Source organism: Oryctolagus cuniculus, chromosome 20 (genome assembly GCF_051225735.1).
Source record: "Oryctolagus cuniculus isolate XC-2025 breed Fujian yellow rabbit chromosome 20, ASM5122573v1, whole genome shotgun sequence".
In the NCBI taxonomy this organism is placed as follows: Eukaryota; Metazoa; Chordata; class Mammalia; order Lagomorpha; family Leporidae; genus Oryctolagus; species Oryctolagus cuniculus.
The window spans coordinates 44,381,054-44,397,805 of NC_142886.1; the positions used below are offsets into that span (position 1 = coordinate 44,381,054).

The window sequence follows — 16,752 nt, forward strand, 5'->3', positions numbered from 1 at the left end:
TGTGGGCCCCTAACCCTGAACCGCTCAGGCTGAGTCATTTCCCCAACCTTGCCTGCCCATCACTGTTCATTAACATCCACTTCTCCCTCCCACGCTCACTGAATGCACCCTCCTGCCTCCTGGAGCAGCTACTAGTTCTTGCACAAGCCCAGAGTATCAACAAAGCACAGGCGGGGAGCAGCCGCCCCCGGGGGAAATCCAGCTGCGTAATCAAGAGCACGGAGGAGTAGCGCCACCCACCTGGTTAGTATTCGGTGTCTCCTGTCATCCAGATCAGCTGCGTTCCTCGAGTGAACATAGCTAAAATGATCCTACAGTGAAATTCATAAACAAAACCCCGCAACCCAATTAGTAAAGATGAAATCTCTGAAACAGAAAATAAGATGATTTTTTTTAAACACACAAAGCCAAGCGAGCCACGCTTTCCTCAATACTGCAGACGTCTACTTCCAAAATCACAGCGCTAAATCTAAATGGACAGCTCCCCGCCCCCACCCTCCCCGCCGCCCCGCCCTCTCCTGATGCCCCTCCCACCACCTACAGCCTGCCTGGCGGGCGCTGCTGGGGGTCCCAGCGCCCCAGGGACTCAGCCCCTGTGTGCGTGGAGCGGACCCCAGGGCTGAAGTCGCGCCTCTCTGTGAACAGGATCTGCCTGGGTCTGTGTGCGGGCGCTGGGCCGGGGGCGGGGTGGGGGAGCGGTGGTGTCTTGGATGCACTTTTTTTTTTATAACAAAGAGGCCTTTAAAATCATCACTTTATTTACATCCCTTATTGCCCAAACTGGACATCCGATTGGACTGTGCTTAACGACAAGGTTTCAATGTGTTTGTCTTCTATCCAAAAGTATAGCTGGAGCAGGTCAGTACCCTCAAAGCTCTGGGCTGGGAGGAGGAAGGGCAGAGAGGAACGGGTTAGCAGGGGCGGTGTGCGAGGAGAAGAAACTCACATACTAACCGATTCCAAAGACCTATTAGTATGTGGCCGCAGGTAAATGCTGGAGTCACTGTGGCTAGTCCTGCAAAACAAGCAGAGGATTTGAGTCGGTGCCACCTGGGGCTACCTCAGGCTCAGGCGCGTGAGAACCCCCACCCCCAGACCCCTGCATGGAGACCAAAACGAGAGCGTTCCGCCACAGGCCGCCATGGGCCACCGTGGGCCACCGTGCGCCTACTGCACGGGGCCTAGAGATGAACACCGGGCCTCGCATGAGGCACAGCAACGTCAGAAGTTTAATCAGAAGGAAGCTGCACATCCTTCAAACCCACAGGACCTCGGGCGGGCAGGCCCCTCACTTCTAGGCACCCTGAGGTCTCGGGACTGGCGAGAGGGCCGCCACAAGTTAAAATCAGACCTGGGCCGAGACCCGGAACCAGAGCCGCTTGCCAGGGCTCCTGCTCTCCGCTCGTGAGCTCTTGGATGTGGCCTGCCTGCCTTCCACACACACGAGCTCATTTGCTGACCACAGCCTGCATCACGCCTCCGTCCCCCGACCAGAGCTGGCTGGCCCAGGACGGAGGCTCCTGGCTGACTTGTTGGCAATGCTGGCCAAGTGCTTGTATCTCTGATTGGTTTTTCTCATCTGTGAAATGGGTCGCCATTCCCGCCCTCCCTGCTCACAGAGCTGATGGGATGGAAAGGGGAGAGCAGCAGGCCCCGCTTCGCTGTCCAGCAGAACGAGGTGTTGGACGCCGATGTATGGGGCACGGGGAAGTCATTTCTGTCTGCTCCAGGCAGGCCCACACTGGGGCATCCTGGGATCCAGGAAGAAGGCATCTGACCAAGAGTTTACCCCCAGGGAATGCACCAGCAACAGCTCCGGTGTTCCTGCCCACTGCTGACCCCCTCTCCCAGCTCTCCCCTCGCAATGGGCACGTGGCCAGCTGACGGTTACTGTGCACCTTCTGTGTGCCAAGAGCTGTGCTAGGCTTAGGGAACTCCAGTCCCGGCTCCCAAAACTCTGCTACTTTTTCCTGGCTGCTTCTCCAGCCCAGAAACAAGCCAAATGCACCTGCGAAGACAGAAGAGAGCCTGGAGCCTGGGAGCCAGCGGAGTGCAGTAAGTCAGCCACCTGCACCTGCACCCCTGTCCCCACAGGTGTGTCAGGTTTTGCTAACAAGTGCCTCCTCACCAGGAGGGGAGGACGCTTCTTTGCGGTGGCTTTGTTTTACAGAACCCTCAGTATGGCTTCGCATCTGGAACTCATTCAGCAAATCTATCAAGAGCCTCTGTGTGCAGGCCAGGAGCTGGGGGACCTGTCTCCTGCCCCCCAGGAACCAACAGCAGACTGGGGAAGCCTGAGCTTCACTCATTCACTTACTCCCCCACCCAACGAATCTCTCCTGAATGCCAACTGCAAGGCAGGTGCTGTGCTGGTGAACTCTGCACACACAGCCCCTGCCATCCAGGGCGGGGGCGGGGGTGGGGGTGGGGGCAGAGACAGCTAGCAAACACCAATGATCTGAGCGCCTACAGCTTTAGTAAGTGCTATGAGGTACAACGGAGGCAGCTACAAAGCGGGATGCAAAATAGCCTGGGAGAATCCAAGAAGGCTGCTTGGAAGAGGTGGAAGTGGAGCTGAAACCCCAGAGGACAGAGAGGACACGAGCCAAGAGCAGGCAGGGGACAGCGTTCCAGACAGAGGGGAAGCCCCCAAATGTGGAGGAGCTTGGGGAGGAGAGGAGGGAGATGAGGCACTTAAGTGACTGAGCTGAGGAGCGGGGGCCCAGTGCCAGGGTGGATGAAGACAAGGCTGAGAGACGGAGACTGCGTGGGCTCTGGGTGGCAGGTGTCTCTCCTAGACCAAGGGAAGCCACGGGGAGTGACCAGATGGAGGCAGAGCCGGAACAAAACCTCCTGCACTTGGGAAGAGGGGTTCCATGTCCTCACTGTGGGCTGGGGCTGACCTCTGGGAAGCACCATTTTCTGGGGCGCCAAGGGGTTGCTGGGCCAGGCTGAGCATCCCTCATCCCCACACCCCAAGTCCAAAGGGCTCAAAAACCGGCCACTTCCCAGCACGGACATTCCGGAAGTGCGGGACCACACAGAACTGGGGAATTTAGGATTCCTGGATCCGGGATGTTCACCAAGTACAGTCTGTGCAAATATTCCCAAACCTGAAGCGCTCTGGAATCGGAGACCTTTCTGCTCCCGGGGACTGGGGGCTGCACGGCCTGCACCCCTACACGGGAGCGAGCAGGGGCGTGGCTCCAGGGCTCACTCTTTCCCCTTCAGGAGCGCGCCTCAGTGCTGCTGTGGCTTCCACCTGGGCTACGAGGTTCCGGGAGAGCTTCGCGGCGTCTGTGCCGGGCGCGTGAGTGCTGCTGGCCGGGGCAAAGATCCGAGGAAGCCATCTGCGGGGCCCCTTCCCGGGACACCAAAGGACACCAAAGGACGTGGCTTTTCCCGCTTCCCCATCTTTTGCCTTCTCCCCTTTGTCTCATCTTCACCAGCACCAGCCGGTGCTTTGAAACGAAGCCAGGCTGAGATCTCAATACACGTGCACAACTTGGGATGTTCCAGCCAGGGACCCTGGCGCCTGCAGGACACTGGTCTGCCCATCCTCACCCCAGCGGCTCCCCGCGCTGCCCCCCCCCACACCGGCTGAGGAGCCGCGGGCCCGGCGGTCTGCCCTCGTCCCTTCCACCTGCAGACATTGCCCCTCCACAAGCCCCCTTATCTCTCGACGCTCGGCTCAGAGGCCACCCGGGGCCTCTCTTCACCTGCTCCCAAGGGCCTAAATGTGAAGCCCCAGGCCCTCTCCAGCCCCCCAGTCCTTGCAGGACAGATGGGGACATCTTGCTTCCTTGGAGCAAAGACCCTGCCTGAATGTTCTTTGAGCCGCCACGCTCTCTCCCAAGTCCCCAGGCCTAACAGACTGCGTGGCTGACGGAGACCTGGGCGGTCCTTCGAATGTCATGGTGATGAGAGCCCCGGGCCACTGCGTTCCCAGCAGGGCCTGGTTGCATGTGTGTGTGCCGAGCAGTCACGTGTAGGGGCGAGGATGCGGGCCCAGGCAGCCGTGGGCCCAGCTGGCGGCGGCCTTCCTCACCATCCCGACTCAGCCCCCCCACAGCCCAGGTGCAGTATCAAAGCAGGCAAAGACGGAAACCCAGGCCCCTGCGGGCCCTCCTCTGGCTCTCCCTGTCTGGGCACCTCACAGCTTACCCTCGAGTTACCGGCCTTCGCACACCACGCAGGCCACCAGGGGCCTGGACTATGGGGTCAGACCTCGCTCTGCTGGTCCCTGGACGGGGAGGTCCTGGGGCGGTGCCATGGCCCTGACCCCTCTGGTCCAGCTGCCTTTGGGCGAGATCGAGAATCAGGGAGTGAGGATGAAGAGGCGGAACGTAGCGAGGGCTGGCGACCCAGGACCACCAGAGCTCATCGTCCTCCCTCTCTTCCTGGGGACCAACTTGTGGGAGAAGCCGGGACACTCAGGTTCACGTCCAGCTTCCATGCAGTGGGGATGAAGGTCCCCTCGGGCTGCAAGCTGGAAGTCTGTGAGATGACCCCACGGGCGGTTCTCTGCGTGCCAGGGGACGGCGGGCGGACAGCGCCCCCGCCCCACGTACCCACTGCAGCTGTGCAGACAGGGCAAGTTCACGCCCTCCCTGGCTCACTCCTGTGAGCAGGTGCGGGCGGGGCAAGCTGGGCGCAGACAAAGAGGATTTCTGTGGGACCCTGGGCAGTGGCGCCCCCGCCCCCATCAGAGCCAACCCCGCAGAGGGCATGAGGGCAGAGGGCATGCATCAGCCCCGCCTCTGTAGCGAGAAGCCACGTACCTGGACGGGACTCTGCGGTCTCCGGGGTCATCGTCCAGGTCATCCGAGGATCGCACAGCCCCAGCCGCCACGAACAATGAGCTTTCTACGTGGTCCACGTGCTTCCGTTTCTCCTTCTTTTTACTGCTGATCGATTCTTCCACTACCTTTGCTTCTAAGGGGTTTGCTACAGGTTCCAAGCTTGGGGATTCCTGGGACTGCAAGACAAAGCAGCCACCTGCAAGTCAGTATTCCAACGGGAGACGCCCACACGGCCTCAGCTCCAGCCCAGCCATTCTGTCCCCTGCAGATCCCGTCCAGCTCAGCCTTCCTGGCAGGGAAACTGCTGCTCCCTGGGCAGAATTCAAACGGCGGCGTAAAAACTGTGAGAGCTTTAGAATCAGGATGAGCCGGTTCCGAGTTATGTGACCTTGAGCAACTGGTGCTATCTCTTTGAGCCTCAGTTTCTTTGTCTATCAAATGGGTACAATTACTACCGACCACTTCCTCCAGGGTGCAGTCGTGGCCCATGGGTCTGGAGAGCACCACACAGACAAGGATGATTTGTAGGAGGACACGGTCACTGTGCCTTGGCCAAGGCAGATCATGGCGCCCTCTCCCCAGCTTTTCTCTAGTAGGGAAGAATCCTTGCTGCCTGCCCCAGGTACCTAGAAACCACCAGCAGTGCCCTTTGGGGAAACCCAGAGCTGCCTCAGTGGGGGTGGAAGAACCTGCTGAACAGGTGTCAGAGTGAAAGCAGGGAGGGCCAGGCACAGGCAGAGCAAAGCCCAGGCAGGAACTCAAGCCTGCGCCCCTCCCCCATCATCAAGCAAGATTCACCTTTTCTGAAAGGGCCAATGAGGAGACCTTTTTAGAAAAAAAATATGAGAAACACTTGCGGTTTTCAAGTCCCTCCAACTGGGAAACTAATTTTCCTTTTTTTAAAGGAGGGCCAGGAGTCAGAGAAATGCCCCTTTCTGTCTCCCCCTGGACATCACCTGCTCTCAGGAGCCAAGTGCAAGGTCGGTGAGGGGGAGGGGACGATGCTGACCGCACAGGTGAGCACCAGGGGCCATGGACAAGGGCCGAGTGGTGCCGGCGCGACGCTCTCCCTCCCATCTGGCTGGGGAACGCGAGGCCCAGTGGTGGAGGTACACGGCTGTCTGCCCGAGCTCTGGCCGAGAGGATTCCGTTCGCCGTCTCCTGCCTCGAGCCACCTGTCCGTGTGCAGGCGCTCCAGCCACGTGTGCCAACTACTGGACACAGGGCATGGAAGAACGATGGCCACGTCTGCGAGTCCATCGGTCGTGTCAGGGACCCAGAGAGGCAGGGGTGTGACTCGGGCTCCCTCCCCACACGCGCTCCGTCCTCTTTCCTGTTTCTGGCCCATAAGCAAGGGACCGTGGCCCCGTCCTGCACCCCTCCCCGGTGAGGACAGCAAAGGCTCATCTCACGGAAGGACGCCTCTACCCTGCCGGCTTTTTAGGGTCTCTCCAGGAAGAAGAGCAGGCAGGGGAGAAGTCGACTTGCAGCCTGTGGGTGGGGTAGGGTGGGGGGCAGGGACCAGTTCCTCTTGTGGGGGTTGGGAGGTGGCAGGTGGGCCCCAGCGGAGCCACCCGGCCCTCCTCTCCCTCAGTCCCACATGAGAACAGGCAGCAGCTGCCCTGCCCTTGCAGCCACCGGTCCTGCCAGGTGTGCTCTCGGGCTTGAGAATTCTGCTCCTCTGCTGCCCCGGGCAGCTCCTCCCCTGGTCGGGACAGAGCCACGCCAATCCCGAGTGTCCTGCGGCCCCTCCCGGGGTGAGGCTTTCTCCTCCCTCCCATGAACCTGCAAGCTCCCCGTGACCTTGGCCTTCCACTGCTACAGCCAGAGCTGTGCCTGTACCTCTGGGCTCCACTTACCTTGCACCCCCAAACCAGCCTACAACACGCCTCTCACCCCTGCAGTGGCAGGCCCTGTGCTGAGATCTAGGGTCCAAAATCACAATGACACTCTCTCCCCTGGGAGTGAAAAACAAAAGCACTTGAGGGTTCACCTGTCAAAAATATGATTGGCTATAGGTGAGGGAGCAGCAGTTCCGCCTGGGAGGAGCTGGGAAGGCTCCCGGGAGGAGGTGTCTGCTTTGAGCTCTGCAGAGTGAAGAATGGATTCCCAAGTAAAGGGTGGGGAAGGGCGTTCCAGGTGGCAGGACCAGCCCAGTTTAACTACAGGCATGGGACAAGTGTGGGGTTTCTGGGAGCCAGGGAGGAGGGGGCTTGGAGGGAGCAGGACACAGAGGGGTGGGCAGCCAGGTCAGAGGGAGGAAGAATCTAGAAGATCATGCTTAGGAATCAGACTCCACCTGCAGCCTGGAGAAGGGCGGTGGTCGGATGGGGCCTGTGTCTGGGGAGCAGCCATCTCTCTGTGGGCTGGACTGGGTGAGCAGCCGAGTCACCCAAGGGGCCACACCCAGGTTCTGTCCAGAGCTGTGCCCAGCAGGTGCACAGCCCGTGTGGTTTGGGATCCACCCCCTGGATTCCAGGGGCTGCAATGGGAGAGCTGGGTAACCAGGCATGGGCAGGAAAGCCCACTTCTCCTCACCTCTCTCCCTCCTCCCCGCTCCCTGCTGGCAGCAGCCTTGGGCCCCTTACATCTGCTCTCTTCTCACTCCTGGAGCTGCTGGGCATGGGGAAAGGAGCAGACAGACAAGCGTGTGGCCCACTGCCCAGGCTCAGAGTGAGCGTCAGCAGGGCGCTGGGATGGGAAGCTGGAGGCAGGCGTGGGCCTCAGGCACTTTGGAGTGGGCCGTGGCCATTCTGAGCAGCGCCTTACCTGCCAGGCCAGACCCCCGGGCCCGGTGACTGCTTTGAAAATCATTACTGCCCTTCCCCTGCTGGGTCCTTACACACGACCTTGCCTGGCCCTCACGCAGCCCTGTGACCAGGGCAGGAAGCACTGAGGCCAGGGAGGGGCCCAAGGCACGAGGTTTCAGCTGGTGCTGAGCCTGCCCTGGACGAGGCTCCAGGGGACGCTTCCTGAGTCCTGCCCCCTGGGATGCCCGTGAGTGAAGCGGCCACCCCATGCTCCTGGGGGAGAAGCACAGAACCGCCCTGGTCCCCCAACCTCCCACCAGTACCTGCGGGCTCTCCACAGGGTCACTCTCTTCAGTCTGCCTCGGCTGGCGGTCCTCGCGGGGGTCTGGAGGGGCAGGATCTGAAGCCGGGGTGGCAGCCTTGTTGGGAGCCGGCTCCAGGTCGCTGGCCCCCGGGAGGCCCTCGCCTGGCCCTGAGAAGCTGCAGCTGCTCCAGGAGGCGTCGGCCTCCTCCCGGGGGTGCGAACAGCCCCCCTCCTGCTCGCCCAGATCCGTCTCCTCCATCTTCAAGTCCTCCGTGCCCTCCACGTACGCCTCCAACACCGCGGCCAGGGGCACCTCGTAGTGCGGGTAGTAGAAGAGGTCGTGCGGAATGACCGAGACCTTGGACAGCGGTGGCGAGGGTGTGAAGTCCACGCCGTCTTTGCCGGGACTCCCGAGCCTCTCCAGGCTGACGCTGCTGCTGGTGGGGTTGGAAGGAAGCTCCCCGCCAGGCCCCTGCAGGCCTTCGCCTTCCTCCTCCTCCCCCTCCCCACGGCTGCGGCGACGGCGGCAGGTGGATTTCCTCTTGGCCTTTTCGTACACCTCTGGCTTTCTCTCCGCTGTCTCTTCCAGTGCCGCGTCACTGGGAAGTTCATGTTCGCTGGATTCCACCTGGCATTCCGAGGACTCCTGCTTTTTGTGGGCGGACTTGGCGCTCCTTTTACCTACAAAGTTTTCATCCTGATCCTCAAAGCCCTCGTCCTCAGCAGGTGTCTCCTCACGAGGGGAAGGGACCTCGCCGACAGCTCGGCTGGTGGAAGCAAAATCTACCAGGTTGTTGCTAAACTTCGAGGCTTTTAACGGTATGCTGTCGAAACACTCGTCTTTGTCCATAGCCTCCACGGTCAGCAGCTTCACCTTGACCTCCAAGGAGCTGGCCATCAGGGTGTCTTCTGCGGGGGGTGGAGGAGGGTGACTTTCTTCTCTGTGACTGGCTGGGCTCTCCTCAGCGCCATCACAGGGAGAGGGAGGCTGGGAGCTGCTGAGGGGCCCGGCAGCCGCAGGGACACCCCCGGGGACCCCGTTGGGGGCTGCCTCGGGGGTCTTGGCGACTTCGCGCTGCAGCTCCTTGTCCTCTGCGGCGTCAGCTGCCGGCCCCTGTCCGACCTGCGCCGTCCGCGGGCTCCCTTCGAAGCGCAGGTCTTGAGTGTAGAAGGGGTCCTTGCTGCAGGAGGCGTCCTTGTACACGTCGGCCTCGAAGTGGACGGTTTTCTTGATGGGCAGTGAGTTGGACCTGCGGCCGTCCTTCCTGGTGGCTAAGATGGAAGACTCCAGGGGCGGCTCGCCGGTGCTGCCCGTCTTCCCCGGGCTGCCCTGGAGGACCTGGTCGATGATCTGGTGCATGAAGTCGGAGGAGCTGTCGGACAGGGCGCGGCTGCTGCTCAGGCACATGCCCTGCACGCTCTCGGGCGAGTCGCAGACGAAGACTTTGGCAGGTGGCGGGTGGCTGGTGTCGTGGCTCACGGAGTAGGCGCACTCCCCGTTTTCCGTCACCAGCAGGATTTTGCTCTCCTGTTCCGAAGGGGTTTCTTTGATGCGGACAAAGGTGGATTCGACGGGGATCTCTTTATCTGATTCCATGAAGTCCTCCTGCAGAGAAACACGGGACAGTGTGACTTTAGCAGAGTGTCCAGCGCAGCCTGTGCCTCAGAACACACGTGAGGCAGAGAAAGGCACGCGGGACGGACATGGGGGCAGAGGACTCTGCGGACATGGGGAGGCATCGGCGAAATGGAAACATGAAACATGAGGGCCCGTCAACACGGTTGTGGAAAAATCAAGTTAAAAGATACGTTCATTTTGGGGCCGGCGCTGTAGCGCAGTGGGTTAACATCCAGTGCTGACATCCCCTATGGGCGCCGGCTCGAGACCCCGCTGCTCCACTTCCTATCCAGCTCTCTGCTATGGCCTGGGAAGGCAGTGGAAGATGACCCAGGTCCTTGGGCCCCTGCACCTACTTGGGAGACCCAGAAGAAGCTCCTGGCTCCTGGCTTCAGATCAGCACGGCTCTGGCCATTGCAGCCATCTGGGGAGTGAACCATCTGATGGAAGACCTCTCTCTCTCTCTCCCTCTCCCTCCCTCTCCCTCTGCCTCTCCCTCTGCTTCTCCTCTCTCTGTGTAACTCTTTCAAATAAATAAATAAATAAATCTTTTTTTAAAAAAGATACATTCATTCTGATGCAAAAGATCTTGAGATCCATGGTAGTATTTTCCAGGATATATACATTTTTCATGAACTTTTGGGTTTTATTTTTAAAGATTTATTTATCCAAAAGGCAGAGGGACAGAGGAGAGCGAGCGAGCTGGTTCACTCCCCAGACGGCTGCATCAGCCAGGGCTGGATCAGGCCAAAGCCAGGAGCCCAGAGCTCCACTGAGTCTCCCACATGGACACTGGGCCTCCGTCGAAGGCCTTTCCAGGCACGTCAGCCGGGAGCTCCTCCAAAGCGAGCTCTCAGGACTCGAGCCGCACTCCAATACGGGAGGCTGGTGTTGGGGGCGGCGGGAGCTTAACTGGCTGCCCCGCAACGCCACCCTTGTGAACTGTGTGAAGACTCCTTGTACACATGGACTTCAACATTTTTTTGCACCAAAATACACATTCAGTTCCAATTTTCAAGAGCTTTTGGAATTACCTTCATACCATTTTTAAAAAAGATTTATTTGAAAGTCAGTTACAGAGAGAGAGAAGGAGAGACACGAGAGATCCTCCATCTGCTGGTTCACTCCTCAGATGCCCACAACGGCCAGGGCTGAGCCAGGAGATTCATCTGGGCCTCCCACGTGGGTAGCAGGGGCCCAGACTTTTGGGTCACCCTCTGCTCCATTAGCAGGGAGCTGGACTGGAAGTGGCGCAGCTGGGACACAAACCCTTGCCCGTAGGGACGCCAGCGTCGCCGGCGTTGTCCTTACTGCCGCACCGCAACACTGGCCCCGATGGGAGGCTTTAAAAACCACAGCAGCAAAGAGGTCTCAGGAAGCTGGCTCTGGGCAGGAGGAGCCTTTCCATGACAGAGACTCAGCTGATCCGTGCCTGTGGGCCGGGCCGGGCCACGCCAGGAGAACAGCCATCACCTTGTAATAAGCTGAGACCAGCCACAGCTTTCCTGCTTGCGTGGGCTGCCGTGAGAGCCTGAAGCTGAAAGTGCTCCTAACCATACCCATCCCCCATGCTGCTTCTCCACACAGTTCCCCACAGCCGTGCAGGGCTCAGCTGAGGGCAGGGCTGAAAAGCACCGAAGGACCTTGGTGGTACGGCGTGGGTGCCTGCCTTCAGATGCACTGGGAATGACCTTGGTGGTACCGTGTGGGTGCCTGCCTTCAGATGCAAGACTGACCCCCTGCTCCAAACAGCAGAAACCAGAGAGCCGAGACTCAGTAAGAGCACAGCACAGCTCCCGTCCACTCCTGAAGTGACCACAATGAGCAGCCCCCCTCCTCGGTGCTTGTCTGAGGCAGGACCACATGTTCTAAGGCACAAACAACTCACTGAGCTCAATCTCTACTGTGATTCTGCACGCCAGGCCTGACAGAGTGAATTCAAATGTGAAGCATCAGGGGAACGGAACCCCACATCAAGAGAGGAAGCAGTCGGTAAAGCGGCCCCAGGGCTGGAATCCGCAAAGGCGCTAGAACAAGCAGTAGCCAACCCCTAGGAGACGCGGGCAGTGCTTCCGGCTGAAGGACAGGTGATCGCTAGAGAAGCCTGGATCAGTGTCCACATGGTAAATATACGGCTACCAGAAAAGACCATTTCAAAGCTTTATAAAAAAGAGTCTTCTGACTGTCTAAAGCAAAAATAATAAAGTTGAGGGGATTAAAATATATGACAAACTTCATTAACACAAAATGATCCAGTCATCGGGAAAATACAACCCTAAACACCTATGCACTTAACAGCCCAGCACAGCATGTGCAAAGCAAAACCAGAACTAAGAGGAGCAACACATCCACAGATCCAAATCACAGTTGGATATTTAAAAATATTTCTCTCCTCTGCTAACTGATAGAGCAGAACAATCACTTATCAATCAACCAGCCTACAGGCCATTAGGATCCCAGTGACAGGCTGGCAGACATTACGGAGTGGCAATCTTCGGCTGCACAAGACACACCCTTGTCAAGGGCATGTGACACATTTACCGGAGAACCCGTATGCGGGACCACACAGCGAGGCAGACACGTGCCCGTGGCCAGGGCTCTGCAGGCTCACAGGTGCTCCTTCGGCTGAACTGCGCAGGGCCAGCTCCCTGGGAGTCCCGCATGTGGGGAGCGCTGATCTGCATTCCCTTAGGGACGTGAGTGGCTCACGCCTACAGAGTAAGCGTCAGGGCTAATTAAAAGCCCCAGTGCCCCGCGTTTCGGAATTCAGCAAGGGGTCAGGGCAACTGAATTGCAGAGGAATTGCCAACCAGCACCACGTCAACTCTTGTGCCCCACACAGCCCTGGGGACTTCGTGTACACACTCACCCTTCACACGGCCCTGAAACAGGAAATGTGTGTGAGAACATCTGTACCAGGTGTCAGAGAGGTTAAGAAACCAGCCTGAGCTCACACAGCAGAACCCAAGTTCCAGCCTAAGCATTCCTGCTTCCAAAGCCCCCGGGGCAGCGTCGGGTAGTATACAGACAGACAGGAAACACATACACAGATCAGTACCAGCGGGAACCCAAGCACCAGAACCCTGCCTGGATCTCCTATACAAAGTGGATCCCAGATCCCAGCTGTCCGTTGTAGGGGCCTAAAAGCTTGAACTTCGGAATCATAGATGCTGGGGCCAATCCTGGCTCTGCACTTGGCATCTGTGTGACCCTGGGGAGGTTTCTGAGCCTCTCTGAGCCGGCAAAGCCTCATGGGTAACAGGAGGCCGATGACGCTGAGCCACCCTGCACTGCTTGGGGACAACCTGAGCAGCCTCCAGCTAAAACAGCTGCTCTGATGAGCACACACTCAGGACACCTGAAATGATCATGCATCTGCTGACCCCTGACCGCTCTCCCCATTACAGCAAGGCGTCCAAGGCCAAGAACCCGCATCCCCGAGACAGCACCAGGTGTGCACACATCACAGATGCAAGCGATAAATGAGGGCGTTGTTTGCGTCGCTGCTGTCATCAGCGTGAGCTCCAGGCTGCGCCCAGGCAGGGCGGGAGATGCACCACGGCAACCTCTCCAAGGTCTCATGCGGCTCCAAAAATGTCTGTCGCCAAGCACAGTCTGAGATGCTGAAGACAAGAAGTCTTACCCACGAACACTCGCTCTCCTGGAGCATTTTAAACACTCCGCTGAAACCTGAGAGCCTGCTATGGCGTCCCACCCACCGGCACCTAAGGAACAAATAGCAGACACACAGGGCAGCGTGCACCTGTTCCGACCATGGTAGAGTCTGGTACGGAAGAGCCCGTGAGAGGCGGGACTGTCTACGTTTCCGCCCCCACCCCCCACCCTGCTTTGAGTTCATACGCTACGTAGAATGCCGACGCAAAGACGTGGCAAGGCGACGTTTGGGGACTGGAGCTCTGTTTGACCCTCACGGCTGTCGCCCCACACAGCCAGGGCCCTGCTTCCTCCAACAGCCAGCGGAGGAAACGCACGTCTCTGAATGAAAGGTAAAGAAAACAAACATACGACTTCCAGCTCCGGGAAACGTTCCAGAAACTGGGCCACGTAAGTCACGATGGACTGCTCATCCGGCGGGTCGACCATGATGTCTGTGAAGAGAGGCACAGGCGTTAGGGGCACCCGGGCGGGGTGAGCTTCCAAGGCAGCAGGGGCTTCATGAGCATGGAGCCCACAGAACACCAAGGGTTTCCTCTGTGTTCTCCACGTGAGGAGCGCACGGCGGAGAGAGGACCGGGCACGTGGGACGGAGGAGCTGTTCCCACGGCACCTCGCTCCCTACACTCTGTCCCTCCTTCCTGGCTGGTTCAGTCCCGTCCACTGGGAAGAGCCAGCCCCCGGCTGGGCCCACCAGTGAGTACCGGGAACCAGGAGCCCCACACCCTGTGCAGGGAGTCCCACGCGAGCCCACCCCACGTGGAAAGCAGCTGGACAGAGAGCCGAGCACCCACACTGTCATTCTGCTCTCTTCGCCACAGTGTTACTTATAAAAGGGACTCTTCCAGGCGCACCCAGGGACTACCGAGTAAACGCCAGTAAATGCCAGGTGGAGCAGCCTATATAGGCATCTGCCTAAGAATTATAGCAACAGATAAAATTCCTATGCTGTATTATAATGTTAAGTAACCATAGTAAGAGACCATTAGATTGACGTTGAAGAAAACCAATGATGTAAGGATATAGTTAGCTGTACAGAAAACATGGGAAACACACATGATCTGAGGACGGGAATCTGACAGAGAGAAAAACCCTGCATTAGAGTCCCCTGTGTGCCCCCAGTTCCCTATCTGGAACAGCAGGTGCGCGCTTGCGGTAGAACTTCTCTCAAAGACTGGGCGAGCAGGGCAGCTACCTTCGGGGTCCAGCAGCCTGGGGATGCGCAGGGCCTCGTGTGCGATGCTGAACGCCTTCTCCAGGTTTGCCCGAGCGGAGTCCTCCAGCGCCTGCTTCATGTCCACCAGGCTGGGGTCGATGGCCTTGATGATGGCCAGGAAAGCCATGCCGCTCCTCCAGCTGCCCGCGAAGTCCTGCACCGCCACGCCATACCTGAGGGGCAGCAGAGGCGCACGGCGTGCGTTAGAACCGGGTTCATGGCACGTGTTAGAACCGGGTTCATGGCACGAGGTCCAAATGCAGCCGCCTCACCGGCCTCCACACAGGGCTGGGTGCCGCTGACCGGGCCAAGCACAGACGCTCCAGCCCCTGAGCCTTCCCAGTCCCACTTCCCGACAGAGGGAAGGGAGGGCACCATGCATGCAGCAAATCAGACCTGTGTTTCCAGACACCAGGGGGCCTTAGAAGTTACGCAGAAAATGTGTACTATGAAAAAACTTCCCAGATTTCCACATTTTTACCCCAAAACAACACCTTTTCATTCCATTTTCCATGACCTTTTTGAAGTTCCATCGTATAAAGGGGCGATTATCCACACGTTTTTTCTTAAAGATCTGCTTATTTGAAAGGCAGAGCTACGGAAATAGAGACAGAGGTCTTCCACCCATTGGTTCACCTCCCAAATGGCCACAACAGCCAGGATCGAGCCAGGCCGAAGCCAGGAACCTGAAACTCCATCCAGGTCTCCCATGTGGGCCGCAGGGGCCCAAGCACTTGGGTCATCTTCTGTTGCCTTCCCAGGAGCATTAGCAGGGAGCCGGATCAGAAGTGGAGCAGCCAGGACTCAAACTGGAGCTAACAGGTGAACCAGAGGATGGTACATCTCTCTCTCCCTCTCTCCCTCTCTCCTCTCCTCTCCTCCCCTCTCCCCTCCCCTCCCCTCCCCTCCCTCCCTCTCCTTCTCTCTCTCTCTCTCTGTAGCTCTTTCAAATAAATAAATAGGTACACCTTACAAAACAAAAGCACTCCAGCAGGCACAGGGCCCACCCAACAGAGGGCTGGAACTCAGCTCCAGTTTTGCTGTCTCGTGCTGGGAAGACGAACCTCCAGCAGGTCCCAGGATGACTGGGCTTTAAGTGAGGGCAGACTCTGCCACACACCTGGAAGCTGACAAACGGTGTACGGTAGTCGTGCCCAGGCGGCACGGTCATGTCGGCGATGGATGAACTCCATGAAAGGCCCTCTGCTCTGCATTCAAATGCTCTCTGCAGCTTTCTGCAGACGTGTGGGTGGGTGGGTGGGTGGGTGCATGTGTGTGCATGTGTGTGCGTGTGTGTGACAATGGCGACTGCAGTATGCCCAGCTCCGAGAGCCTGCATGAAAACACAGACCCATGTGTCGCTCCCCGTCTTCGTGGAGGAACGACACAGGACCCTGCGCTGTTCTTTGGTCTGCTCGGCCCTCCCCAGGTTTGCTGCTGGTTCTTCCCGGGTTGGCTACCGACCCTTCCACCTCCGTGGAAGGGCGGTTCCCCCTGCCACTTTCCCCACTTCTGCGGGGGAGCAGCACACCGCCGGCCGGCTCTCTCGGGGGCTGCACAGGTGTTCCTTCAGATAGATGTTCCCCTTAGATGTTCCTGGTGCATGTTGTCTCTCTCCTCCTTTATAGTCCTCTTCCACCAATCCCAACTCTGCTACCCACACGCCGAGCACGCTGCTCTCCTCCAATCAGGAGCAGGTCCTACAGTTTATTGGTTGAGCTGGAGGCAGCTGTGTAGAAGCTGTTTCTCCCTTCTCAGCGCCATATTGTGGGAGAGCAGATGCATAGAATAAGTCTTAATTCCAGTAACTTAGTCTAGTCCGAGTTGCTCCCCACACCCATGCGTGCTGGGTGCCTTCAACAACGCCCGCTCCCTTTTCTCTGCCACCCCCAGGCTGGAGAGCACCCCCACCCCACCCTCACCCCCCAACCCCCGGGCCTGAGACAGCAGGGAATGCGGGCTGGGGCCGGGGTGGGGGCTGCCGCTCACTTCCGGGTCTTCCTCTGCACCCAGGCCAGCAGGGTCTTGATGGCTTTCCTCTGGTCTTTCACGGACGTCGCCACGCTCCTCTCCGTGGTGGGTGTGGGGGGGAAGGAGGAGTCGGAATCCGTGCTCCCGGAGCCAGGCGACAGGCTGGAGGATGCGGAGTTCCTGCTGAGGTTGCCCGTGAGCTCCTTGATCTGCAAGGAAAGCCAGGGCTGAGCCCGGTGCCGCTCTGGCCCTCCCCACAGCAGTCCCTGGTCTGACCGGGCCACGTGCACCCCAGGCGGGGGGACCGGAAGTCCTCCTCCCAGGGAGAAGCCCTTGCTGATGGCAGCGTCAGGGACAGGGCTGGCCTGGGGCTGGCCTGAGTGCCTGGTGCCGCCTGTGGTGCCCAGCTACGGCGC

At 58.9% G+C, this 16,752-nt stretch overlaps 1 protein-coding gene across 6 annotated transcripts in view; it reads right to left on the minus strand.

The window, feature by feature from the left end:
- The window catches only part of CLMN (calmin), a 103,428-nt gene that overhangs the window by 10,706 nt on the left and 75,970 nt on the right, over positions 1–16,752 (minus strand). For 4 of the 6 annotated variants that reach the window (XM_070065583.2, XM_070065585.2, XM_089322475.1 and 1 more), the window contains 7 exons: positions 16,355–16,545; positions 14,345–14,538; positions 13,501–13,583; positions 7,876–9,462; positions 4,782–4,978; positions 955–1,015; positions 241–311 (listed from right to left, as the gene is read on the minus strand). In XM_070065583.2, coding sequence (XP_069921684.2) covers positions 241–311; positions 955–1,015; positions 4,782–4,978; positions 7,876–9,462; positions 13,501–13,583; positions 14,345–14,538; positions 16,355–16,545 — 2,384 coding nt within the window. Of the gene's footprint in view, positions 1–240; positions 367–946; positions 1,016–4,781; positions 4,979–7,875; positions 9,463–13,500; positions 13,584–14,344; positions 14,539–16,354; positions 16,546–16,752 lie in introns of all 6 variants that reach the window. The other 2 variants (XR_016226653.1, XM_089322476.1) reach the window with 2 other exon arrangements.